This window comes from Garra rufa, chromosome 10 (genome assembly GCF_049309525.1).
Source record: "Garra rufa chromosome 10, GarRuf1.0, whole genome shotgun sequence".
NCBI classification, from domain to species: Eukaryota; Metazoa; Chordata; class Actinopteri; order Cypriniformes; family Cyprinidae; genus Garra; species Garra rufa.
The window spans coordinates 11,380,257-11,406,578 of record NC_133370.1 but is presented as its reverse complement, the minus strand read 5'-3'; the positions used below and the strand labels follow the sequence as shown (position 1 = coordinate 11,406,578).

Below are 26,322 nucleotides of genomic sequence, written 5' to 3'. Positions count from 1 at the left end.
TGTGTGTGTTTATATTTTTGGGAGTTGGTGCATTGAAAACTTTTACAGACTTAAGTACCTGATTTGTCTTTGGATGAGTCCGCAGTGGAAAAGAGAGACGTTATTTCCGTCCTCAGGCATCCAGTCTGTGAACTTCTCTGAGCTTGCAGATGACTTATTTTAGCACACGAACTATGAGATAATCATTTAAAAACTGGACGTATAAACTTCTTACATTAGCTTCATTCAGACAGGCAGCAAATTGCTGTGTTTTCTTAAATTTACTGACTCAAGCCTGGTTTGTTTTGTAGTCAAAATAAAAAACCAAACACACATGAAATCGGATGTTTACAAGCCTGATCCAAATCACATCTGTGTCTGGTTTGAAATCCGATTAAAATTATATTTGGGCATTAGAAATGGTCAGATTGGATTTCATGACTTTTTTTCTCATCGTTTGTGATTCTTTTAATCTGTCAGATGATTTTTCTGTTCGCTGTCCACACCAGCACTGTGCGAAGTGGCAATAAACAGAACACACTTTAGTTAGTTTTTTGTTAGTTTGATAGTTTGTTTGCTTGTTTTTTTTCCTCATTTTGGAGTAAATAGAACTTCTTTTAAACAAGATGGATTTCTTTAAGCAAAATTTGATTTTTGTTAAAAAAAGGTCATATTTATTATTATTTTTAAAAATATTTGTAATTAGTAAAGACAGATTAAATTAAACAAAAGCAACAGTAAAGATCTTTGCATTGTTACAAACAAATCTAAAACAAATAAACACTGTTCTTTTGAACTTTAGATAAAAAAAAAATCCTGAATAATATATAAAATATTACAATAAAATAAATAAAATATTAAATATATAAAATAAATAATTTAAATAAAGTGAAATATAAAATAATAAAATATAAAATAAAATAAATGACATAATAAAATAATGAAATAAAAATTAAATATAAAAAATTAAATAAAAATAAATAAATAAATACTTTTTTTTTAACAAAGAATCATGAAAGGGAAAAAAATACACATATATATATATATATATATATATATATATATATATATATATATATATATATATATATATATATAATAAAATAATAAAGAAAAAATATATAAATATATTATTTAAAAATAATAATATAAAATATAAAATGAAATATAAAACAAATTATCACATAAAAAATATAAAATAATAAAAAAAAAAAAAAAAAAAAAAAAAAATATATATATATATATATATATATATATTTATAATCAGACATTGTTTTCTCATTTTAGAGTAAACTAAACTTTTTTTAAGGTAGTTTTTTATGTTAAGTTTAATGTCAAATTTGTTTTCTTTTTTTAATATTTGTAATTTGTAAGGACACATTAAATTAAACAAAAGTAACAGTAAAGACTTCTAAAAACAAAGGCTGTTCTTTTGAACTTTATATTCATCAAAGAATCCTGAGAAAGAAAAAAGTCCACAAAAAAAAAAAAAAAAAAAAAAATATATATATATATATATATATATATAAAATAATAAAGTAAAATAAAATATAAAATCAAAAATAAAATATAAAATAATAAATGAAATAATAAAATAAAATATTAAAAATGACAAATAAATAAAATTAAATATATAAAATTAATAAAATATTAAATAAAAGCACAAAAATTCAGCTTTTTGTCATCACAGAAATAAATTACATTTTGAAATATATTCAAATAGAGAAAAGTTATTTCAATTCAAATTATATTTCAAACAAAACTTCTAAATGTTCAGATGAACTTGTCTCAATAGTGACCCTTTCAGGAACGTTCCCCGTTGCAATATTTAACCTGGAGGCTGTCCGATTTCACTTTGGAAACGTCTTCGAGCAGATGTCTGGACTAGCTGTGATTGTTGCTCTCTCAGGACGTGAATTTTGGCCGTGATTGTTTGCGAACAGGAAGAGAGGGACACACACAACCAAGGATTTTAGTTGCATATCGAACTCCCTTTATACTATCTGTCTTGTAGAGTATGTACAGTGTGAGTTAGACATCCCATATGACTTCCATGTTTGCACAGTACTCAAAAATGCCTGTAAGATAATTTCAGTTGTCACACTGTTATCCGAAGTCCAAATGTTATCAAGGAATCAAATCCATCACCCTTATTTCAAATACTCCAGATTCAGAAGGTTAAGCCCATATGCTGTTGATTGCCATAAATGGTTATTTTGTGTCAGTTTGTGCAACAAAGTTTAAACATGTTTAATTAATCTCAATCTAAAGTGTCAGCCTCGGCATTTCTAGTTGGAAAAAAATGTTGCCTTGTTTGTCGTTAACCGAATTAGAGAAAGAGAGACTGAGATAACTGGGCCTTCAGCAAGTTAATAAACCGTAACCATGGTCACTGCAGTCTTTCATTCTTTAATTAATTCTTTACAGTGTGTCTAATTAAGAGAGCTTTAGCGGGAAATTAGTCCAGAGCGCTCTCTATTTAATGCGTTTTCGACTCTGTCCGTATTGGTAGAGATCTCCACAGGTTTGCTGACTCAGTCACGACACTGCCAGCCAGTCCATTAACACACGCATATGTAATTAAATTATTCATTTGACTACTTTGCATGATTACAAGGTTAATTGGTCTGTAAGGGCTTTGATCGAAAATATATTCGTTTCTGAGATTTGTTTATAAGCAGTGGTTGACTTTTATTGAGCCTAATGGACTACATGAAGCGCAGATGAGAAAATGTGTTTACTTAAAAACTTGATTAGTTGTTCTCGCACAGTTAATCATGTTTCTTTTGTGGGAATGGTCAAGTCAGTTTATTTGGTTTATACTGAATCAGAGTTATATTTGAAATGTCATATTCTACATTTAATGTTGTTTTTTAGTTCTGAATGACATTTTCTATGCACTTCTGACCTTTTTATACTGTATGGGCTGTTTTTGTTTGTATGTAAATGACCTCTATTATGACTGGCAAACACCGACTTGATATTATTGTTCAGAGGATAAATGTGGGTGGTTATAATGCTAATCGGCTCATAATTGAAGAATATTTCTGAACGAGTCAATTAAGCAAACTTGTGTAGAACAGGCAACTTTTTTCTTTACATACAAGTAAATCAAAAGTATTTACACTCCCAGTCAAACGGTTTTGAACAGTAACATTTTAATGTTTTTTTTTTAAGAATTATCTTATGCTTACCAAGCCTGCATTTATTTATTCTAAAATACAGTAAAAGCAGTAATATTGTTATTTTTTTTAAATAACTGCTTTCCATTTGAAAATATTTTAAAATGTCATTTATTCCTGTGATCAAAGCTACATTTTCAGCATCGTTACTCACACATGATCCTTCAGAAATCATTCTAATATGCTGATTTGCTGTTAAAGAAACATTTATTATCATTATTATTATTATTATTATTATTAATAATATTTAAAACAGTTTTTTCAGTCAAATTTTTTTCAGGATTATTTGATGTTTAGAAAGATCCGAAGATCAGCATTTATCTGAAATAAAAAGCTTTTGTAACATTATACACTGTGCTATTCAGAAGCTTGGCGTTAGTATAATTTTTTTTTTCTTTAAATTGATCAAAATTGACAATAAAGATTTATAATATTTATAATATTACAAAAGAGTTTTATTTCAGCTGTTCTTCTGAACTTTCTATTGATAAAAGAAACCTGAAAAAAATCTACTCAGCTGTTTTCAGTTTAATAATAATACTAATAATAAGAAATGTTTTTTTTTTTGCATAAAATCAGAATATCAGAATGATTTCTGAAGATTTGACTGGAGTAATGATGCTAAAAATTCAGCTTTGAAATCACAGGAATAAATTACTTTTTAAAATACATTAAAATAGAAAACAGTTATTTTAAATAATAAAAATATTTTAAAAATTTACATTTTTTTTCTGTACTTCGGATTAAATAAATGCAGGCTTGGTGAGCAGAAAAGGCTTAATTAAAAAACATTAAAATTCTTACTGTTCAAAAACTTTGGACTGGTGTGGTAGTGTAGGTGTAAGTAAAGTTCCAAACCTGTAAGACCTTTATCTTCGGATAACAATTTGAATTTATTTATTTTTTTTATTAGATCTGAGAGCTTTCTGACTCTGTGTGGACAGTAACGCAACTACTGTACCACATTCAAGGCCTAGAAAGATACTCTCATGAACGTGTGTTAAAGGAGTAGTTCACTTTCAGAACAAAAATGTACAGATAATGTACTCACCCCCTTGTCATCCAAGATGTTCATGTCTTTCTTTCTTCAGTCGTAAGGAAATTGTTTTTTGAGGAAAACATTTCAGGATTTCTCTCCATATAATGGACTTCTTTGGTGCCCCCGAGTTTGAACTTCCAAAATGCAGCTTTAAATGGCTCTAAACGATCCCAGCCGAGGAAAAAAGGGTCTTATCTAGCAAAACAATCGGTTATTTTCTAAAAAAAAAATTAGAATTTATATACTTTTTAACCTCAAATGCTCGTCTTGTCTAGTTCTGTGTGTGTTCTGTGTAGAGATTAAAAAGTATATAAATTGTAAATGTTTCTAGAAAATAAATGATCGTTTCGCTAGATAAGACCCTTCTTCCTCGACTGGGATCATTTAGAGCCCTTTGAAGCTGCATTTAAACTGCATTTTGGAAGTTCAAACTCGGGGGCATCATAGAAGTCCACTATATGGAGAGAAATCCTGAAATGTTTTCCTCAAAAAACAATTTCTTTACGACTGAAGAAAAAGAGACATGAACATCTTGGATGACAAGGGGGTGAGTACATTATCTGTAAGTTTTTGTTTTGAAAGTGAACTACTCCTTTAAGAGACTGACACGGAAAAGTGGAAATTATTGAATAAAGTTGTTGTTTTTGTTTTCACTGTGCACAAAAAGTATTCACATAGCTTTGTAAAGTTACAGTTAAACCACTGATGTCACATGGGCTATTTTACCAATGTCCTTACTACCTTCCTGGCCCTTGAACATAGTTGCGTTGCTCTCTACGGAGGGTTAAAAAGCTCTCGGATTTCATCAAAAACATCTTAATTTGTGTTCCAAAGATGACGAAAGTCTGACGGGTTTGGAACGACATGAGGGTGTAATTGATGACATAAGTGTCTGCATTTTTTCAGCAGTTACTGTAATGTTATGATTTCAATATGAAAATCCTTGTGGACTTTCAGTCTGTCCCTTTAATTGGATCAGTTCTCATTTGTCTTAGAAACAGCGTTTTCAACAACAGCTGTGTTCTTTCTTCCTGTGTCAATTATCCATGCCTTTAATAGTCGGATAAAGAGCTTCCCGCTCAAAACGTCACTTGTCTGTTTATATGGAGAATAAACTTAAGCTTTGTTTGGAAACTTTCTATTCAGAAATTGTGCATAAATGCAAGACTGCGTCATTTGCGAACAGCCACTCATTATTTTCTTATTGGTTAACAAAAGTTATTCCATCACTCTGCTAGGAAAGACTGCGTTGTGTAATTCTGGGTTGCACATTTCTTGATTGTGTGAAATTATAATCGGTTCCACTAAAATCCTGTAGGCTGGGAAACAGTGTTGGAGTATGTCTCTACAGTACATTCAACTCGTTTATTTCCATAGAGCAGAGACAATCTGATTTTCTGTGATGTTTCCATTAATATGCTGGGGTTGAGAAGGTCTGTACCGGGCTGAGCGAGTGTATATTATGTCTATTGATAGTGCAGCAGGGCATGTTCTCAATGCAGGAGGACTATGTACCTACTAATAAAATAGATTAGCAGACAGGAATAGGTTTGGCATTAGAATGCTGAAAAGCATCTGTCATCATGACTGAGAGTTTCAGATGAAGCATTACAAGACGAACTTCACCTGCACGCTTCACTTGTACACTCAGCCTCTAGATACGTGGTTCTCTGGTGTGTCACGACACACAGATGGCTCACAGGCCTGTTTTAATAATGTCACGATCAGCAGTGGAAAATATAGAAGGTAAATGGAAATAACTCAAAGTAACCATGTTATATGATTATGTGGAAGTTATTATTTGCATTTGCCACCTACTATTTTCTTGAACATAAAGCTTTTTTGCAGCATGTAGTGCTGAAACCCTATTGTAATTGTAATTGTGCCAAGGATCAGCAATCTCCATGTAAAACTGATCGGGCAGACCAAACCGTAAGTTGTAGAAACTTGTAGGGATGGTAGTACTCACACTGTCTACAACGTCACCAAGGCTTGCCCCAGTCGGCCTGACAGGGACGCTACAACGATCAAAAATATGAAATCACTCATAACTCCTAAACCGTTTGTCGCAGGCTCAAGTGTCTTATGTCACTGGAAATATTAGAAATTTTTTAGGTATTTTGCATTTTTTGAAAAACCTACTTTTGCAAACTAGTCCTAGGTTTTTCACCCGATTGGAACCAAACCAGTGCAAGAAGATTCTCTGGAGAGTGAATATCAATAATTATAAAAAAAAACTCTATGCCACAAGCCACAATAAGGACATTAGTGTATCTCAAAAAACATGGGCGCCATAGGCCGATGAATTTTGAGCACCTCTTAGACGAGGTTAACAGAGGCTAATTGAAACGAAACTTGGTGGGCCTGTTTGACTCATGGCCCTAAAGGTCTGTGAGAAATTGGAAAGAAATCTGCCACTGGGGGGCAATATCGCATTTTTCAAGTGCGTAAACGATTGTATAGTGTGCAGGTTTTTCAAACATATGCACAATATTTGTATCATACGATAGACCTCCTTGTTCCGAACAACTTTGCCTCCAGAACCACTGCTGTCAATCAAACCATTAGATATGTGAAAAACCTACTTTTGTGAACTAGTCCTAGTTTTTCGCAAAAAAACAAAAACAAAAAAACACTAAAAATATTGCGGTACAATTCTCTGGGCTCTCTAGGTTAATAATTATCAAAAATATTGAAATTTACCATTTGGAAAGCTATAGTGGGGTCATTTAGAAAAGGGGCCTGTCCAAAAGATTATAAAGGCTAAAGGAAAACTCAAAACTTCACAAAACCTGGTGAGCACATGCGACAGGTGATTCTAAACAAACATGCAAAGTTTTAGGGAGATCGGACCACAGCTGCCGCTATAACAGTTAAAAAGGATTCACAATCCTTTATGTACATTTTGTGTGATAAACCATTATAATACTAGAATGCAACTTGAAAACTGGGTTCTGAAGCAAAACCAGTTGAGAACCACTGATAAAGAATGTACATGTTTACAAATTTGCAAATGGTTTGCAATGCATTAGTTTAGAAAGACCATCACAGATTTAGAAACTGTCACAGAAAGTTGAAAGTTGTAAAATGAAAACAAAATGAGAACAACAACAACTTATTATTAATATACTATTTTAGTATTTATTTTTTTTAATTAGCTTTTTTATATTTTTAATTTTAATTTTAATTTAAGTTTTAGTAATTTGTATGTGCATTTGTAATTCCTATTTATTTATATATTTCTATTTCTATTTAGATTATTTTAGTTTTAGTTTTAGTAATTTTAGTACTTTGACTTAAACTTGTTTTATTTCAATTAAAGATGACATTTCTAATGTTCTATTTTCTTTACGTTTTTCATCTAATGTTTCTAGTGTAAGACAGTTTCTGCCACCAAATAAATTTTTTTTTAAAAAGGGTTTTGTGACTTTTTCATTTTTTATCTCACAATTCTGACCTTTTTCTTAGAATTGTGTAATATAAACTTGCAATTGAAATAAATAAATATGAGGTATAAACTCGCAATTGTGACTTTTTTTCTTAGAATTGCGAGTTTACAGCATAACATGCAATTCTGACTTTATAACACAATTGCGAGTTAAACCAGATTTGAACTCGGAATTCTGAGAAAATATCTTTTTTTTTTCCCCCAGAATTGGACATTTCTTTATATCATGAGTTTATATCATGCAATTCTGAGAAAAAGTCAAAATTGCAAGTTGGTATCACACATTCATGAAAAAGTCAGAATTGCGAGATGTTAACCTGCAGTTGACAGAAAAAGTCTAAATTGTAAGATAAAAAGCTGCATTTACCTTTTGTTTTATTTTTAATTCATAGTGTTTTATTTAAGCTTTAGGTTAACAAAAAATATATCTTTTTTATAGTTTTAGTTGGTTATTTAACAATAACAAGACGAGAAATGCAGCTTCATGACACTCATGTGCGTTGGGAAAAGTTGCTTCAGTGTTTTTTGTGTTTGTGGCTTTGCAACTCGGATCGGAAAAAACCTAAAACAGAACTAAAAATATTAATGAAATCAGCGCTTCCATATGAGATCATTGACAAGGAACAGAAAAGGTTTGAGTTTGTGCAAGCTGTTGCTTTTGCAGTGTTGAAAAACTTCTCCTGGAGCACCAGTCGAGGTTGCGAGTCATCTTCTGTGTTCGCGTCAATCTGCACGTGGCTGTTTTTAAAAGACGTCCATGTGCTTTGTCAGGCCAAAGTTAGAAAGCCAAGCAGTGAGGGCTGAACCATGTGTGCGGAGCCGTTGTCATTACTGTCCATTAATATCGTCTATATATTTATCTGTCTGTCTAGCTCCTGGCCAGCCTGCTATATTTATATCTATAGCTTCACGTCTCTCGCTGACTCGTAAGCCCTGGGCAGGGGGTGAAAGGTCACAGCGAGCATGCGCAGCCTGCCTGCTCCTGATTGTGCTGACTCAAAGGTTAATGGGTCATGTGAGTTTGCCCTTTACATTGACATTTATTTCCCCAGTGGACACTTCTGTGCAAAGTGACTTTCAAGGAATTGTATATAGGGAGTGTGTTGTGACATTTAGTCCTCAGCAGGTAGCGAAAGATTAAAATCAAATGCTTTACCTTGCCAGGCTCAAAATCTTGTACTGAACGAGAAGGAAACTCTAAAGGGAAATGTCAGTGGAAAGATTAATATGGCAGTGGAGTGGATTTGACTGGATATAGGGCTAATGGGGTCCAAAAGTCTGAGACCACTAGTGAAAATGCCTCTTTGATGTGTTTTTTATATAATTCGAATTAACTTTGTATATTTCTAGGTTGAAACTAAAAGTTTTTGACTCCACTGTATGTATAGTCTGTGTGTGTAGGTTAAAAATATCTTTGCTTGTGCTATAGAAAACCGGTTCACCCATCTACTGGAGCAGCTCTGGCTCGAACCCAGTGCTGGAGGTGACCAAGGCTCGATTTAGAAATGCCAAACTCCCTCTGTTTGCAGATATGCCTCGGCCAGACCTGTCGGTTAACCCTCTGGGTATGCTAGATGTCTCTTAGAGAGATGAGAAGTGAAACAACAATCCAAACCAGTGTCCAAAATTAATTTACTTTGTCAAATCTGCACTTGGTAAAGAAAATGTATTCCTGTGATGCAAAGCTATTACTTTATTCTTGAGTGTTATATGATCCCTTAGAAATAATTTTAATATGCAGATTTGCTGCTCAAGAAGCATTTCCTATTGTCAGTGTTGAAGTTAATACTGCTTGATACTTTTGTGGAATTTATAACAATTATGAACTATGAATAGAAAGAACAGAACAAAAGAACAACAACTACAGTTGTGGTCAAAAGTTTACATACACTTTGCAGTATCTGCAAAATGTTAATTATTTTATCAAAATAAGAGGGATCATATAAAATTTAGGGATGCACCGATCCGAATCGGCCGATCGCTTGCGCGTTTTGTCAGTAAAGCCGGTTCTGTAATCAGCGGTAAATGCAATCAGGTGCATGATTTCACGTTGAGCCGTATATACTACACACAGCCGTTGTTCACTGACGAGCTGCGCAAATCCATGTTCATTATCAGTATGAATGTGCGCAGCTCGTCAGTGAACAACGGCTGTGTGTAGTATATACGGCTCAACGTGAAATCCCGCACCTGATGGCATTTACCGCTGATTACAGAACCGGCTTTACTCACAAAACGCGCAAGCATGAATCGGCCGATTCGGATCGGTGCATCCCTAATAAAATTCATGTTGTTTTTTATTTATTACTGACCTGAATAAGATATTTCACATAAAAGAGGTTTACATATAGCCCACAAGAAAAAAAATGATTGTTGAATTTAGAAAAATTACCCCGTTCAAAAGTTTACATACTCTTGGTTCTTAATACTGTGTTGTTTCCTGAATGGTCCACGGCCGTGTTTTTCTTTAGTGATAGTTGTTCATGAGTCCCTTGTTTGTCCTGAACAGTTAAACTGCCCGCTGTTCTTCAGAAAAATCCTTCAGGTCTCACAAAATCTTTTTTTTTTTAGCATTATTTGTGCATTTGTACCCTTTCAACAATGACTGTATAATTTTGAGATCTTTTCACACTGAGGACAACTCAGGGACTCATACACAACTATTACAAAAGGTTAAAATGGTCACTGATGGTCCAGGTCAGTACTAAATAAAAAATAACATGGATTTTGTTTGACTTTCAGATACTGCAAAGTGTAAGTAAAATTTTGATCATAACTGTATAGAACTTCTACAAAGTACTTTTGGATCAGCAAATTATCATAATTTGTTTATTCTAATACACACTGTTGCATGTTCAAAATTGGATGCACTTGTGTAATGTACACATGCCTACATTTTATACTGATAAATACTGATCTGATATTTCTTTTTTCTTTTTAGGAGATTCAGGAGGTCATGCCAGGTGTGGGACACAGGGAATCCTGGGACGAGACGGGCAGTGGGGAGATCAGTGGTGAATGTGATGATGAAGACGGTTGTGAAGGTTCTGGAGAGTCTGTGGAATCTCCCAGTGAGTTTACAAGCAAAATTTCACCTGTTTCATGACTGGCTTGTGCTGGTTGGATGCTGGTCTATCTGGCATGATGATCTTTCTTGTGAAGCTGTTTTACTGCTAGACGCTGGTTTAGATAGTTAATAAACCTGGTTGGGACACCAGAATCCAAAATTGGTTAGCTATTCCGGTTTTTATAATGATTGCTGGTACCACGTTTACTGGTTGCTAGGGCTGGGTGGTATGACGGTATATATCGTTACCGCGGGATGAAATGTGTACCGTAAAATAATTTTTTATTCCATGTATACCGCGAAATGTAAATAAGTGGGCGTGACCAACTCACATGCAGCACGCGTGAGGCTGAGACTGGTCAAACCGTTGAATGCAAGACTGAAGGATACGCTGGGAGGTTGTAAAAACGTGGAAAAAGAGAAACGAGTCCTTTTCTATTCTTAAATATTCAAGCTTATTTATTATATAAAGCCCTTTTGTACATTTTCTGGAATAACTACCTATTTAAAAAAAACTATATCGTGAAAGATATCGTTACTGGAAATAAAATTTCTCATACCGTGAAATAAAATTTTAGTCATACCGCCCAGCCCTACTGGTTGCTTGTACTTCTCGTGAGTGATAAAAGTTGTTTTGGTTTGACTGGTTAGCATGACCCAGTTTACCCCTGATGGTAGATGGCATAACTACATCATGTAGTTCTAAAAATATTCATTCTAAATCTTCCTTCATTGACAGACATTAAAAAATAGCCATGTTTTATCAATAAACGGTTTAATCGATAAATGTTTTTATTTTATTGATTTATCAATTTAAAGGATTAGGTCACTCCTGAATTAAAATTTCCTGATAATTTACTCACCCCAATATCATCCAAGATGTTAATGTATTTTGTTCTTCAGTTGAAAAGAAATTAAGGTTTTTGAGGAAAACATTTCAGGATTTTTCTCCATATAGTGGACTTCAATGGGGGTCAATGGGTTGAAGGTCTAAATTGCAGTTTTAATGCAGTTTTAAAGCCGGGCTCTACACAATCCCAGCCGAGGAATAAAAGGCTTATCTAGCAAAATGATTGACCATTTTCTAAAAAAATTACAATTTAGATACTTTTTAACCACATCTTGCTCTGCGATGCACAACGATGACTTCATGCATTACGTAATCACTTTGGAAAGGTCACCCATGGTAAGTTTAAACAGTTAGAGTAGGGTAAAAAACTGTGTCTCATTTTCTCGTCCAACTTTGCTGTTTTTTCCTTTTTTTGCACAGGGCATTTGACTTTCTTTGACTTTCTTTGAGATCTTGACTTTCGCTTTGTAAACACTGGTTCAGCACTTCCACCTACATCATGCGTGACCTTTTTAATGTGATCATGTGATGCATGAGGTAGACAAGCATTTGTAGTTTAAAATTATATAAAGTGGCATTTTTTGTAGAAAATGACAGATTGTTTTGCTAAATAAGACTCTCACTCCTCAGCTGGGATTGTGTAGAGCCCTTTGAAGCTGCATTTGAAACTGCAATTTGGACCTTCAACCCATTGGTCACCATTGAGATCCACTATATGGAGAAAATCCTGGAATGTTTTTCTCAAAACCTCAGTTTCTACATTGCTAAGAGAGCATGATTTTTTTTCTCTTGTCTGTTAGCATTAACAACACAGCTCATGTTAGGTACTAGGAACGGATGTGTCTTATGGTGCCAACAACCAATCAGTTTCATTTTCCTGTGGCTTTAGAGTGAATAGTCACATGTAATTAACTCTAGTAATTGGCTAAAAATCTCTGAGGAAGATTTGAAATAGCATATTTCTATAAATCCTGCTCCAGCCGAGCAACTGCCCTTGAGATGAATGGGAATGCTAACAGATATTTTTTTTCCAAGTATTATAGACCTCCTTCTTAACCTTTTTCTATTCAGGATGTGTTAGGGTTAGTAATGTTAGTGTTAGTACTTGCATGGAAAATAATTTTAGAGCCAGATTGATTCCCAGAAGGAACCTTGTAGACCTCACAAAAAGCGTCACGTTATGTCATCTGTATACTCAGGTGTTGAAATGACCACAGAGACCACCCAGGGGTACAGAGAGATTGTATGACCTCCTCTGACTGTCTCAAGCGCAGGTGCTGAGGTGGTACCTGCCATTCCATCATCGCTAAAATGGCCACTAAATGGCCTCTCTTTTCTGCCCGGAGCCGTAACACATGACCCACAGCTCCACGCCCCCATCTTTTTCCCCCGGTATTCACCGTAGACCAAGTCTGTGTAGCATTTCTCAATCACTTTGAAACCCAATCTTCACTCATCACTAAAATCACCCCGCTGGGCCCTGCAGCAGCCATCTTGCTCTCCCGCACCCATTTCCCCTAATCTGCGGTTAGCGCTCCAGGGTGCCACACATCAAAAACACAGGGTACAGGAAGAGGAGAGGGCATCCCTTTATCACCAGCTGAAAAACATTCCAGGGTAGAAAGAGACAAGGTCAATGAGAGCAAAAGTGTTTGGGAGAGGAGACGAGATTTGAAGAATGATGTTCATCCATCACCCTGCATTTCTCCAAAGGCCACAGGTCCCACTTTAAAACCTCTGACGCCTGTAGCATTGATCGCATCTCTCAGACAATAAGTCTGTACCTTCAACGTCAAAAATGGCAGTTAGAAACAATCATATGAAATTTTGAACAGGTCCTCTGATCACATAAACAGTTTGAACAGCACTTTTCAGCTTTGTAAACCTCCCCCGATCATGGAGGTCTATAACAGAGTGCTGCAGCGATGATATATTTTTGTAGGCCAGCCTACAAGTTTGTTTCTCCCTGGTTTCTTTGATAAAAACCCAATTGGATTTTATCATTGGCTTTTGGATTACTGCATAAAATAAGTTTTGTAACCAACAAAAGTAAAATTTTTACATACATTTTTTTCATTCAAAATGTTAATCTTTACATACTAATACAACTTTTCAAACTTAAATACAATTAGCAGAAGTAAAAAGCTCAATGTAGACTGTAAACATACTAAACTATGATCACATGACTTCAGCGTCACCATCACTAAACTTCTGACAATTATGTTTTTTCACACTGTGCTCAAAACCCCTCTTCTAGGATTACTTCACTTCCAGAAGGAAAATTTCCTGATAATTTACTCACCCCCATGTCATCCAAGATATTCATGTCTTTCTTTCTTTAGTTGCAAAGAAATCAAGCTTTTTGAGGAAAACATTCCAGGATTTTCTCCATATAGTGGACTTCAATGGTGCTCAACGGATTGGAGGTTAAAATGCAGTTTCAGTGCAGCTTCAAAGGGCTCTACACAATCCCATCTGAAGAATATGGGTCTAGCGAACCGATCTGTCTTTTTCTTAAACAATTTATATATATATATATATATATATGTATATATATATGTATATATAATATATATGCACTTTTTAACCACAAAGGCATGTCTTGTCTAGCTCTGTGATGCACATCAGTACTCTGTGCACTCCGGTTCAAGACAGTTAGGGTATGTCAAAAACTTTTAGAAAATAACTGATTGTTTCGCTAGATAAGACTAGCTGGGATTGTGTAGAGCCCTTTGAAGCTGCAGTGAAACTGCATTTTTAACCTTCAATCCATTGAGCACCATTGAAGTCCACTATATGGAGAAAAATCCTGGACCATTTTCCTTAAAAACCTAAATTCCTTTGCGACTGAAGAAAGAAAGACATAAACATTTTGGATGTCATGAGTAAATTATCAGGAAATTTTTATTTTGGAAGTGGTGTAATCCTTTAACCCCTGGTAAAATAATGTTTCACACTTGTTGTTAACTTAACATTGTAGTTAACCCTATATGAACATGAGCAGTGTGAAATGATGCCATTATGGAGTGTTACAGCTGAATTATTAGCAACAAACACCCAATCTGATTGTTCAAATTTACATGCTTTGGATGGTCACAAAAACACAGTACATTGTAAAACAGCGGTTTCAGCGTTTGAGGGAAAAATGTGAATTGGACTACCTTTATAGCCTGAAAAGTCCATTTGGGAAAAGCTTGATAGTACAGTCAGCAATATGAGGATTGCACAATGCTAGAGCCGTTATGTGAACAGGTTGCATGCTGCATTCATACAATAAAGGACACTGACATTGCAAATATGCAAATAAGAACTTTAAAGGGATAGTTAAGACAAAAATAAACACTCTGTCCTCATTTACTCACTCTTGACTTGTTCTAAACCTGTATGAGTTTCTTTCTTCCACTAAACATAGAATTTTATTTTATTTTATTTTTAAGAAAAATGAACAAACAGTTAACGGTTTCCATTGACTTTCATAGTACTTATTTATTTATCTTCAGGTTTAGAACAAGTGGAGGGTGAGTAAATGATGGCATTGGGTGACAACCCAATGTTAAACCATTTTTTGGTGTACTATCGCTTTCACCCATGGTTTAGGAATGTACAGTATGAAACATCAGTTTATGAATACCCAGACTTAATTGTTAACCCCGTGTAAATGATCAGAGAAAGTGTAAAAACGTAAATCAAGATAACCCAGAGTTTACTATTTGTAATTGATTTTTTAAGTCTGGTGTCTGGTGTGGACAGACAAAATGCTCTCCACTGAATCACATCATGTAAAGATTCGTTCAGACCAAAAATGATAACTATAAACATTATTATAATGATAACTATATTAGCATTCACACCAAATGGATGTTAAAGGATTACTCCACTTTCAAAATAAAGTTTCCAAATAATTTACTCGCTCCCATGTCATCCAAGATGTTTGTGTCTTTCTTTCTTCAGTCAAAAATTAAGGTTTTTGAGGAAAACATTCCAGGATTTTTCTTTATATAGTGGACTTCAATAGGGGCCAGTGAGTTGAAGGTCCAAACTGCAATTTCAATGGAGTTTGAAAGGGCTCTACACGATCCCAGCCAAGAAATAAGGGTCTTATCTAGCGAAACAATTGGATATTTTCTAAGAAAAATACAAATTTATATACTTTTTAACCACAAGATGTGCAATCAGTTGAAGTTGGAGGGGAAAATAAGAGTTTTTCTCCCTATCCTACCTTTTTGAACCAGAGTACACAGATGAGGACAAACATTTGTGGTTAAAAATGATACAAAACGACCAATCGTTTCACTAGATAAGACCCTTATTCCTCAGCTGGGCTCATGAAGAGACCTTTGAAGCTGCATTGAAACTGCAATTTGGAGCTTCAATCCATTGGGCACCATTGAAGTCCACTATATGGAGAAAAATTATTAAATGTTTTCCTCAAAAACCTCTTGAACATCTTGGGTGGCAAGGAAATTATCAGGAAATTTTCATTTTGGAAGTGAACTTCTGCTGTAAATGTTCAAGCTTTTTAAAATTGAGTGTATTCTGTTTGGCTGGAAACAACAGTTGGAATTAGATTTTTTTATTAAAACTTCACAGATATTGTTATAGTTACCATCCTTGGTGTGAACAAGCCTTAAGTGTCAGAGAAACGGTTGTAAATTATGAAAAACAAAATTATACTCTTACTAACATGGTAAGTGGACCTCAGGGAGAAAAATTGTTTAATACAAAATGTATTATATGACACTTAGAGAGCAATTAGAGAGCAAATATGGCAAGTAGAGAAACTGCTGTAGTGTCTACTGCAGCAGAACAACTGCAGCAGCAAATAAGCGCTCAAGGGCGTAAAGAGAGAGAGAGAGAGAAGAGGTCAACGGGATTGGACCTCCTGTCTTGGAAATGTTTTTTTGGTACTGCAGCTACTGCATCTGTTTTTGTGCAAGACAAAGCCAACTTCTGCTCTCTCTTGCTTTGCATTTCCCCCTTGGTTTGCTCTCTCCCTCTGTTTCTGGTTGCACATGCCAGGCCAAACACATGCCCAGTTTTGCCACGCTGCTTAATGGTAAATATGTAAACGTGTGGAGCGAGCAGAAACAGAATGTTCCAGACCCCACCACACTTCCTCTGCTACTATCATAAGAAGAGCACATAAACGCATTTCTTTATTTATTTATCTCCGACGTAAATCGACATGGGGGGGCTTTATGTTGAAGGTGTCTTTTGTTTGAGCACCTGGTCGTAATACTCAAGTGAACCAGCTGACCAAAAGAAATAAGCTGTCTGTTTTTCCTCCAGCTGTCTTCTGGAAGATGATGCACAGTTCTCAGGGTTAGATGTTATGATAGGTGCTCTGGATGTGCTGTGTGCCAGCAGAAGGTGTTTTGCTAGATTATGTTGAGACATCTTGATGTGCAGATGTGCTGAAGATGTTTGAGATGTTTTGACTTTCGAGAACTTCGTGACTCTTAGGGAGCAATGAATTATGTATTTAGGTGATTTTTGAGGTTAAAAGCATCATATATCAAACATTATTTATTTATAAGTATTTATTTATTTTTTAATAGCATATTTTAAATTATATGCGTGACCCTGGACCACAGAACCAGTCTTAAGTATATATATTTGTAGCAGTAGCTAACAATACATTGTACGGGTAAAAATGATCAATTTTTCTTTTATGCCAAAAATTATTAGGATATTATGTAAAGTTCATGTTCCATGAAAATATTTTGTACATTTCCTACTGTAAATATATCAAAACGTAATTTTTGATTAGTAATATGCATCGCTAAGAACTTCATTTGGACAACTTTAAAGTTTTTTTTTTTTTTTTGCACCCTCAGATTCCATATTTTCAAATAGTTGTATCTCATATATATACTTGTACCAAATATTGTCCCATCCTAATAAACCATACATCAATGGAAAGCTTATTTATTCAGCTTTCAGATGATAAATAATTTTTTAGATATATATTTTTGGGAGATTTCTCTTTCATTACCCACAACATTTAATGGAACTATATAATATAAATATATTTCATTTACATTTCATGTCTCATGTTTCTCCTAAAATTTCTTTGAATATATAACAATTGAAACAACTGAGACAGATAATTTAGTCTTCTAAGAATGAGAAATGAAAAATGAGAGTTCATATCTCTGAAGGCCTGTTCACACTAAGAACGCTGGCTATAAAAATAACAAAAAAATATATATTGGCATCCACACCAAGGGACAATAACAATCTGTTTATTATAAGTGCATGCAATTGTCATCTGCCTTTTTAAATGCTTGAACTCTTTAAAACAGGATGAATTTTGATTGTCCATGTTTTTATTGCTCATAAATCATTTTGAAAGCAGTTTAAATGATATTGTTCCTCTATGCCATTCATATGCATATAGTGGTGATGGGGACTCTGCTATTCTTTTAAATTTAGAATAAATCTAAATCTTTATCATTAAAGTAATTGTGATTGGTCTGTGTGAATGGGTCTTGAGTCTTTGGTCAAATTTGAGCACAGATTGAGACATTGTTGAGGTTGTTCTCTTAAAGTATAAAGACTCTAAAGAAGCTCATTTTTCAGGACCGAAAGATTTAAAGGGATAGTGCACCAAAAAATGAAAATTACCCCATGATTTACTCACCCTCAAGCCATCCTAGGTGTAGATGACTTTCTTCTTTCAGACGAATACAAGTTATATTTAAAATGTCTGGTGAATGCTTGTATGACAGTTAGCAGAAACTACAGATTGCGGTTTACGAAGTTTTAAATGTGGATATTTTTCTTTTCTTTTTTAATACAACTCTGATTGTATTCGGCTGAAAGAAGAAAGTCATATACACCTAGGATGGCACCTGGGAGGGTGAGTAAATCATGGGGTATAAAAATAGAGGGACAATATCAATCTGTTTATTATAAGCACATGCAATTGTCATCTGCCTTTTTAAATGCTTGAACTTTTTAAAACAGGATTAACTCTGATTGTCCATGTTTTATTGTTCATAAATCATTTTAAAAACAGTTTCAACAATATCATTCATCTGTTCATTATCATTTTAGTTGTGATGTGGAGTCTGAATTAATTTTAAAACTATATTTTTGTTGTTATAGTTATTGTCCTTGGTGTAAACAGGCCTAGATTCTTTGGTCAAATCCGAGCACGGTTTGAGACATTGTTGCGGTTGTTTTCTTAAAATCTAATGACTCTAAACTCTGAAGAAGTTCTTTTCTCAAGACAGAAAGATTTAAAGGGACAGTTCACTCAAAAATTAAAATTACCTCATGATTTACTCACCCTCAAGCCATCCTAGGTGTATATAATTTCTTCTTTCAGACGAATACAATCAGAGTTATATAAAAAAAAGGTCCTGGCTCTTCTAAGCTTTATAATAGCAGTGAATGGGTGTTAAGATTTTGAAATCAAATAAAGTACATCCATCCATCATAAAAAGTTCTCCACATGGCTCCGGAGGGTTAATAAAGGCTTTCTGAAGTGAATTGATGCATTTGTGTAAGAAAAATATACATATTTAAAACTTTATAAACCATAGTCTCAAGAGTCTCGTGAGAACCAAGTTTTGTTTACAAAATCCTCCAATGTTTTACTTTACAAATCCTTGTTTTGTACTTTTTAACTCATAAACTGGTGTTTTGTTTTGTTCTCTCCTCTGTTCCAACGTCCTGCTTCATCTGCTTGAACGCCACTCTTGTGAAAATGCATACGACAGTTAGTCAAAGCTAAAGATTATGGTTTATAAAGTTTTAAATGTGAATATTTGTCTTACACAAACAGATTAATTTATTTCAGAAGGCCTTTAATAAATCCCCCAGAGCTGTGTGGAGCACGTTTTTACTTCAAAATTTCAACACCCATTCACTGCCATTATAAAGCTCAGAAGAGCCAGGACATTTTTAAATATGACTCTGATTGTATCCATTTGAAAGAAGAAAGTCATATACACCTGCTTGAGGATGAGTAAATCATGGGATAATTTTCATTTTTAACTCGCCATATACAATCTTATTTCTGTTTGTGTTTAAAATATATTAAAACAACATTAATGTTAATACAAATTGTAATGTTATTACTCTAAAGTATATAATAACAATAATAATAATAATATAAAATATTTAAAACAAATATTTATCATTTTATATTAATAGTATTAATATAAATATCAATATTAATGTTATTAAAAGGTTTAATATTTGAATGATTTAAATATTTAAATAGTTAAAAACATGATTTAAACAATTATATTAATATTAATGTTATTAATATTAATATAAATTAATCATTATTATAAGCTTTAATATTTAACATTTTTATATATATTTTTAAATATTTAAAGCAGCATTATAATTTAAACAATTATCATTTATATTAATATTAATATAAATTTTATTAATATTAACATAAATACAAATTATTGTAAGCTTCACTATTTTAAATATTTAAATATTGTTTTAAATATTTAAAATAACATTAGAATTTAAGCAATTACTGTATTATCATTCATATTAATATTAATATTAATATCAATGTTATTAATATTAAATATCAAATAATAATTATTATAAGCTTTAATATTCAACATATTTAAATATTTAAATAAAAAAAATCTTTAAATATTTAAAGTAACATCATAATTTTAACAATTATCATTTATATTAATATTCATGTAAATGTTATTACTATTAACATGAATTAATACTTCGTTTTTGGGTTTCAAAATCTCAACACCCATTCACTGCCATTATAAAGCTCAAAAGAGCCATAACATTTTTACATATAACTCTGATTGTATCCATTTGAAAGAAGAAAGTCATATACATCTAGAATGGCTTGAGGATGAGTAAATCATGGGGTAATTTTCATTTTTAAGTTCACTTTTCCTTTAACTCTCCATATACAATCTTATTGCTGTTTGTGAGAAACAACTGAGATATAAAAGAGATTTTATTTGTGATTTTTCCAAAACGAGGTTCAATCCTGTAGTAGCCGTTCTTTGGAGTCAGAGTTTGATCGCTATGAACTGTTGTATATTGACCACAGATGCTGTTTCTCAACACAACTGCATTTTAAACTGCAGTCACATCCTCTTCACCCTTGTATTTCCCTCCCCCTTTATGACACCACGTCCCGTTCTGTCACATTCATGCCATTCAAGTTCCATGAGTCCCGTTTCTCTCAGGGGTCAATATTTCATGAGATGGCCTCTCAGTTGACCCCTGAGCCTGTGCCCTGTGGTGGCGTCCTCATGACGATGAGGCATTTAAATTGATTGAGGCATAGCTGGACAAGGCCGTGGCACTAGCCCCACAGGCACAGTGTGATTAAACACTTTAACCTCTGACCCCAGCGTTGTTAATTCTTTTGCCGATGTGTTCCACATTGAGGGTGTCAGAACAGGAGCTGAACATTTGGATCTTTAACTCACATCTCGCTGTTTGATTGAGCAGGGTCCAGAGGTTACGCCCCAAGCTCTATTTTATCATTGGATTTGGCTGACACTGCTAACACAGACACCATGTTATTTTTTTGGCCTGTAATGTTCAGGCTTAGTAGAAGCAGATATTCATGGCGGTATCACATGCCCCGTATCATAACGGGGCCAAACAGCTGTTCTGCTACATTTATCAGCATTGCCATGTTTTTACAGTGATACCATCTTCCTGCTACTTGGAAGTAGACTTTAAAGTCAGCATGAACTCAAAATTGACCCTGTAGATTGTTTTCAGCATGCGTTCCAAGTCTTGTTGTGAGCATTTCAACAGTTGTTTCACAGAGGAAAAGCTTGTCTTTTGTAATGTTATTAATCTAAAATATATAATAACAATACAAATCTTAAAATATAATATTTATAACAAATATTTACAATTTATTAATATTATTAACATCAGTATCAATGTTATTGACTTTCTAAAATAATATTTATTATAAACTTAAATATTTAAATTTTTTAAATGTTTAAAGGTGCCATAGAATGCATTTATACAATATTTTAAATTGTTCTCTGATATCTACATAGAAGGTATATGGCATAGGAAAGGGCAAAAAAAATCTACAGAAATGTTTTTACAGGTCCATTTACAACCCTAGGAATTGTCCCTAGAATGAAATGCTCTGTTATTGCCTTATTTGGAAGGTTCATGAATATTAATGAGCTCTGCTCTGATTGGCTGTTTCACAGAGCTGCTCATCTCTATAGCTCGCACATGGATAAAAATATATATTTAATTACGGAGTTCTAGCCGCTTTTAATATGCGGTTTGTTGAATCTGCCGTTTTGAATCGCCGACATTTTACTCTCATTACTGTGATCGCATGTGCTCTGTGTAAAGTTATACTGCAGAGGGAGTGCTTACTTACCACACATGTTCAGCTGCTTGTCAGTGATACTCGGGATCTGTAAATCATTCGCAATCATCAGCGCAGTTATTTCTCCATCATTCACCATCATCAGCGCAGTCATCTCTCTGTTTATGTGGTAAGTGAAATTCTATATACTGCAATGTAACAAGCTAACGTTAGCATTAAGCTAACCGTGTCCCTTCAGTGGCTCGCCTTATTTTACTGATGTACTGACGTTAATGATGATTGGGCGATGCAAATGTTGGAGGCGTAACTATTAACGATCCTGGGGCTATTGCGTAATAGTCAGTGTTATGTTGGAATTGACCTATTTTTCGGTGGTCTTTTGCAAACACTAGATTTATATAAGAAGGAGGAAACGATGGTGTATGAGACTCATGGTATGTCATGTCCATGTACTGAACTGTTATTATTTAACTATGCCAAGGTAAACACAGTTTTCCAATCTATGGCACCTTTAAAATAGCATTATAATTTAAACAATTATTATCATTTATATACATTTTAATATTAATAATAATATAAAACAATATTTATTATAAGCTTTAATATTAAAAATGTTTACATATTTAAAATAACATTGTATTTTAAACTATTATTATTTATATTTATAATAATATCAGTGTTATTAATGTTAATATAAAATATAGCAATAATAATGTTTAAATAAAATATATTTAACAATTGTGTTAGATTTTGTTAGAATCAACAGTTATTCCACACAAAAAAGCTTGTCTTTTCTAATCATTTAGCAATTAAAATAATTTGCTATAGCTCTGAAACTAGTTACATGACAGCAGTTGGTTTTAATTTTAATATTAAGATATATTAAAACAATTTAATGTTAATATCAGTTGTAATGTTCTTAATCTAAAGTATATAATAACAATAATAATATTAAAATAAAATATATTTTTTTTTACCATTTTTTATTAGTATAACATTATAATTTAAACAATTATATTCATAATAACATTAATATCAATGTTATTAATATTAATATATATATATATATATATATATTAATTATTGTTATAAGCTTTAACATTTAACATTTTTAAACATTTAAAATAACATTATAATTTAAGCAATTATTATTATTTATATTAATATTTATATCAGTGTTATTAATATTAATATCAAATAATAATCATTATAAACTTTAATATTTAACATTTGTTAATATTTAAATATTTTTTACGTTTATATATTTAAAATATCTTCATAATTTAAACAATTATTGTCATTTATATTAATATTAAAATCAATGTTACTAATACTAATATAAATTAAAATTATTATAAGCTTTAATATTCAATATTTTTAAATATTTAAATATTAAAAAATATTAAAATATTTAATGTAACATTATATTTAAACAATTATCATTTATAATAATATTAATATTAGTAATTGTTATAAGCTTCCATATTTGACCTTAATTATTTAAATATTTTTTAAATAGTTAAATATTTTTTTTTAAATGTAAATATTTTTAAAATGTTTCTATATTTAAAATAACATTATAATTAAAACAATTATTAACATTTATATTTATATTAATATCAATGTTATTAATGTTAATATAAACTATGGCAATATTAATATTTAAATAACATATTTTTGACAATTTTGTAAGAATTTATACTACTACTACTAATAATAATAATATTATTGTTAATATTTTAATATAAATATTAAAATATAAAAACAATTAAAAAAATTTCTTTAACAATATAAAGATTTTTGTAAAATTGTAATACTTTGAGATGAGGCAGAATTTTCAGTCTGGCTCACATTTAAAGGCCAATATAAAAATATAAAAATATTTGCACTTTAAAAAATAAATACGACCTCACGTTATGTCAATCGAGTTTACACACTGCCTCCGAAAATTTTGTCTGTCATAAAAAAAAAAAATTCAGATCAGGTTTAATTTTACTGCGTTTTCACATCCGTAACAAGCATTTTGATAGGAAAGGATGACAAAAAAATTACGCACACGAAAATGCAATGGCCTTAACTATTGCTCAGGTGTGGTATGAAATGCCAGCTTTGAATGTTCTAGCCAATTCCTGATAAATTCAATTTTTTCCTCCTTTTTTTCTTGTTAAACCTCCTGTTTCACTTGGAAACGTTATGCATTACAGAAGCAAAATGGATTGCGAAAGCAGTTCATCCTGCATCATTGTCTGACCATAGAAAATATTTCTGAATCTAAATAATTTTTGGTACTTCAAACATTCCTATCAAACAATCCTAGGCCTTAAGAGTCTGCCAAAAAAAAGTTGTGTTTATCACAACCATACTGAAATCTGAGTTGAATTACATCTTAACCCCAAACCTGAACCTGAATTCAAAGTAGTGCTGTTGTCTTTATTGGGTAAATCACATTAAGCATGTGGATACACTAAAGCTAACATGTCAGATGGCACCTAGTGTTTTTGTGGTGTTGTGATTCATCCTCAGCGAAACCACAACAGATCTACCATCCGTCGGATTGAGAGGCAGGAGAACACATTGGTCTTTATTTACCCTCCTAATCCTCGTGTTTAGTATTCTGTGAGTGGCGAGGCGTCTCTTGTTTAATGGAGTTTTGTTTGTGTTGCGCAGAAACGGATGCCAGATTTCAGACGCGTCACTGATTTATAACTTCAGTGGAATTTGTGGACGAGCTCCAGCCGAAAGCTTAACGTCCACCGCCGCTGACACACCACCAGTTTAGCAATTATTGGAGAACCGCTAAGCATGACGTGATGAGAAACGTTCCATAACATGATCAGAGAAGGGCAGCTAGCCTAGCATAGCTTCATCATGGCTCCACTGCTGTTCTTCAACTAGACAACCAACATTTAGAATTCTAGACTTTTCTGCCAGTTTTCCAAGAAGCAGTACGGCAAACATATTCAACAAGTCAAAGTGCCTTGTTCTTTTCACTATCCCTTTAGTCCACAAGTCATTCCGCCTGTTTGGTCGCTTTTCAGCTCTTTTATTACTTTGTTGGGCCAAATGAAGCCCGGCGGCCATTTCGAACAGCTCATTATTGCTGATCACTCTTCATGTTGTCTTTGTTTATGGGCTTGACTATTTGGCTACCATGGCAGAAGATGGATTGTGGAATGTTTTCAGCTCAGAGTTCCTGCTTTTTCTCCCTTTCTCTCTCTGGTACTCTCCTCTCCTCCAAAATACCAATTTCCCTTCCTCGGTAACCGAAGCTGGGAACGCAGGACTCCATCTAAATGGCTGTGGGCTTGGATGGGGCACATGGGGATTCCGGAATCTTCGGGGTCTCTTAGCAACCGGCGCTAATGTGGCAACAGTGGTAGGGAGTTTTGATGCTTTGGTCGAGCGGAAATGAGATGGCATGGGAAGTCGACTGGACAAGGAGGGTTTCTGGGCATTAATGTTTTTTCGCTCAGCAGATGCTTTTATCCAATCTCACTCACAAATGAAGAAAATCACAAGCAATCTTTCTTGCAAACATGCAGCCGTTCCTGTGTAACAGTAGGCGATAATTATCAACATTCAGAAACACTGACACGTTATTGAATTATATGTGACCCTGGACCACAAAACCAGTCATAAGGTTAAATTTTACAAAACTGAGATATATACATCATATGAAAGCTTTCTATTGATGTATGGTTTGTTAGGATAGGACAATATTTGGCCGAGATACATCTATTTGAAAATCTGAAATCTAAGGGTGCAAAAAATCTAAATACTGAGAAAATCACCTTTAAAGTTGTCCAAATTAAGTTCTTAACAATGCATATTACTAATCAAAAATTACATTTTGATAGGTTTACAGTAGGAATTTTACAAAAAATCTTCATGGAACATGATCTTTACTTAATTTCCTAACGATTTTTGACATAAAAGAAAAATCAGTAATTTTGACCCATACAATGTATTTTTGGCTATTGCTACAAATATACCCCAGCGACTTAAGACTGGTTTTGTGGTCCAGGGTCACATATATTAAATTTGAATCGAATAGCAAACAGGATGCAGAATTTGAATGGACAAAGTAGATTTAAAGCCACAATATGTAAGATTTTTTTAAGGGAGAAGTTTACTTCCAGAGCAAAAATATACAGATAATTTACTCACTCACACTAAATTATGTTTTTGAGGAAAACATTTCAATATTTCTCACTATATATGGTCCCCCGAGTTTGAACTTCCAAAATGCAGCTTTAAAGGGCCCTAAACGATCCCAGCCAATGAAGAAGGGTCTTATCTAGCGAAACGTTCAGTTATTTTCTGAGGGGTTTTTTTGACCGGAAATGACACAGGCTTCTCCCAAAAGATAAGACGATGTATAAGTGGTATCATTGTGGAAAAAAAAAAAATCTCAGCTTTTATTTAAATTTGAACAA

The 26,322-nt window shown here is 33.2% G+C and overlaps 1 protein-coding gene across 2 annotated transcripts in view; it reads left to right on the top strand.

Annotated features, from left to right (window-relative positions):
• gpc5c (glypican 5c) overlaps positions 1 to 26,322 on the top strand; it is a 167,431-nt gene that overhangs the window by 115,150 nt on the left and 25,959 nt on the right. For both annotated transcript variants that reach the window (XM_073849542.1, XM_073849541.1), the window contains one exon: positions 10,590 to 10,719. In XM_073849542.1, the coding sequence (XP_073705643.1) occupies positions 10,590 to 10,719 (130 nt within the window). The remainder of the gene's footprint in view (positions 1 to 10,589; positions 10,720 to 26,322) is intronic.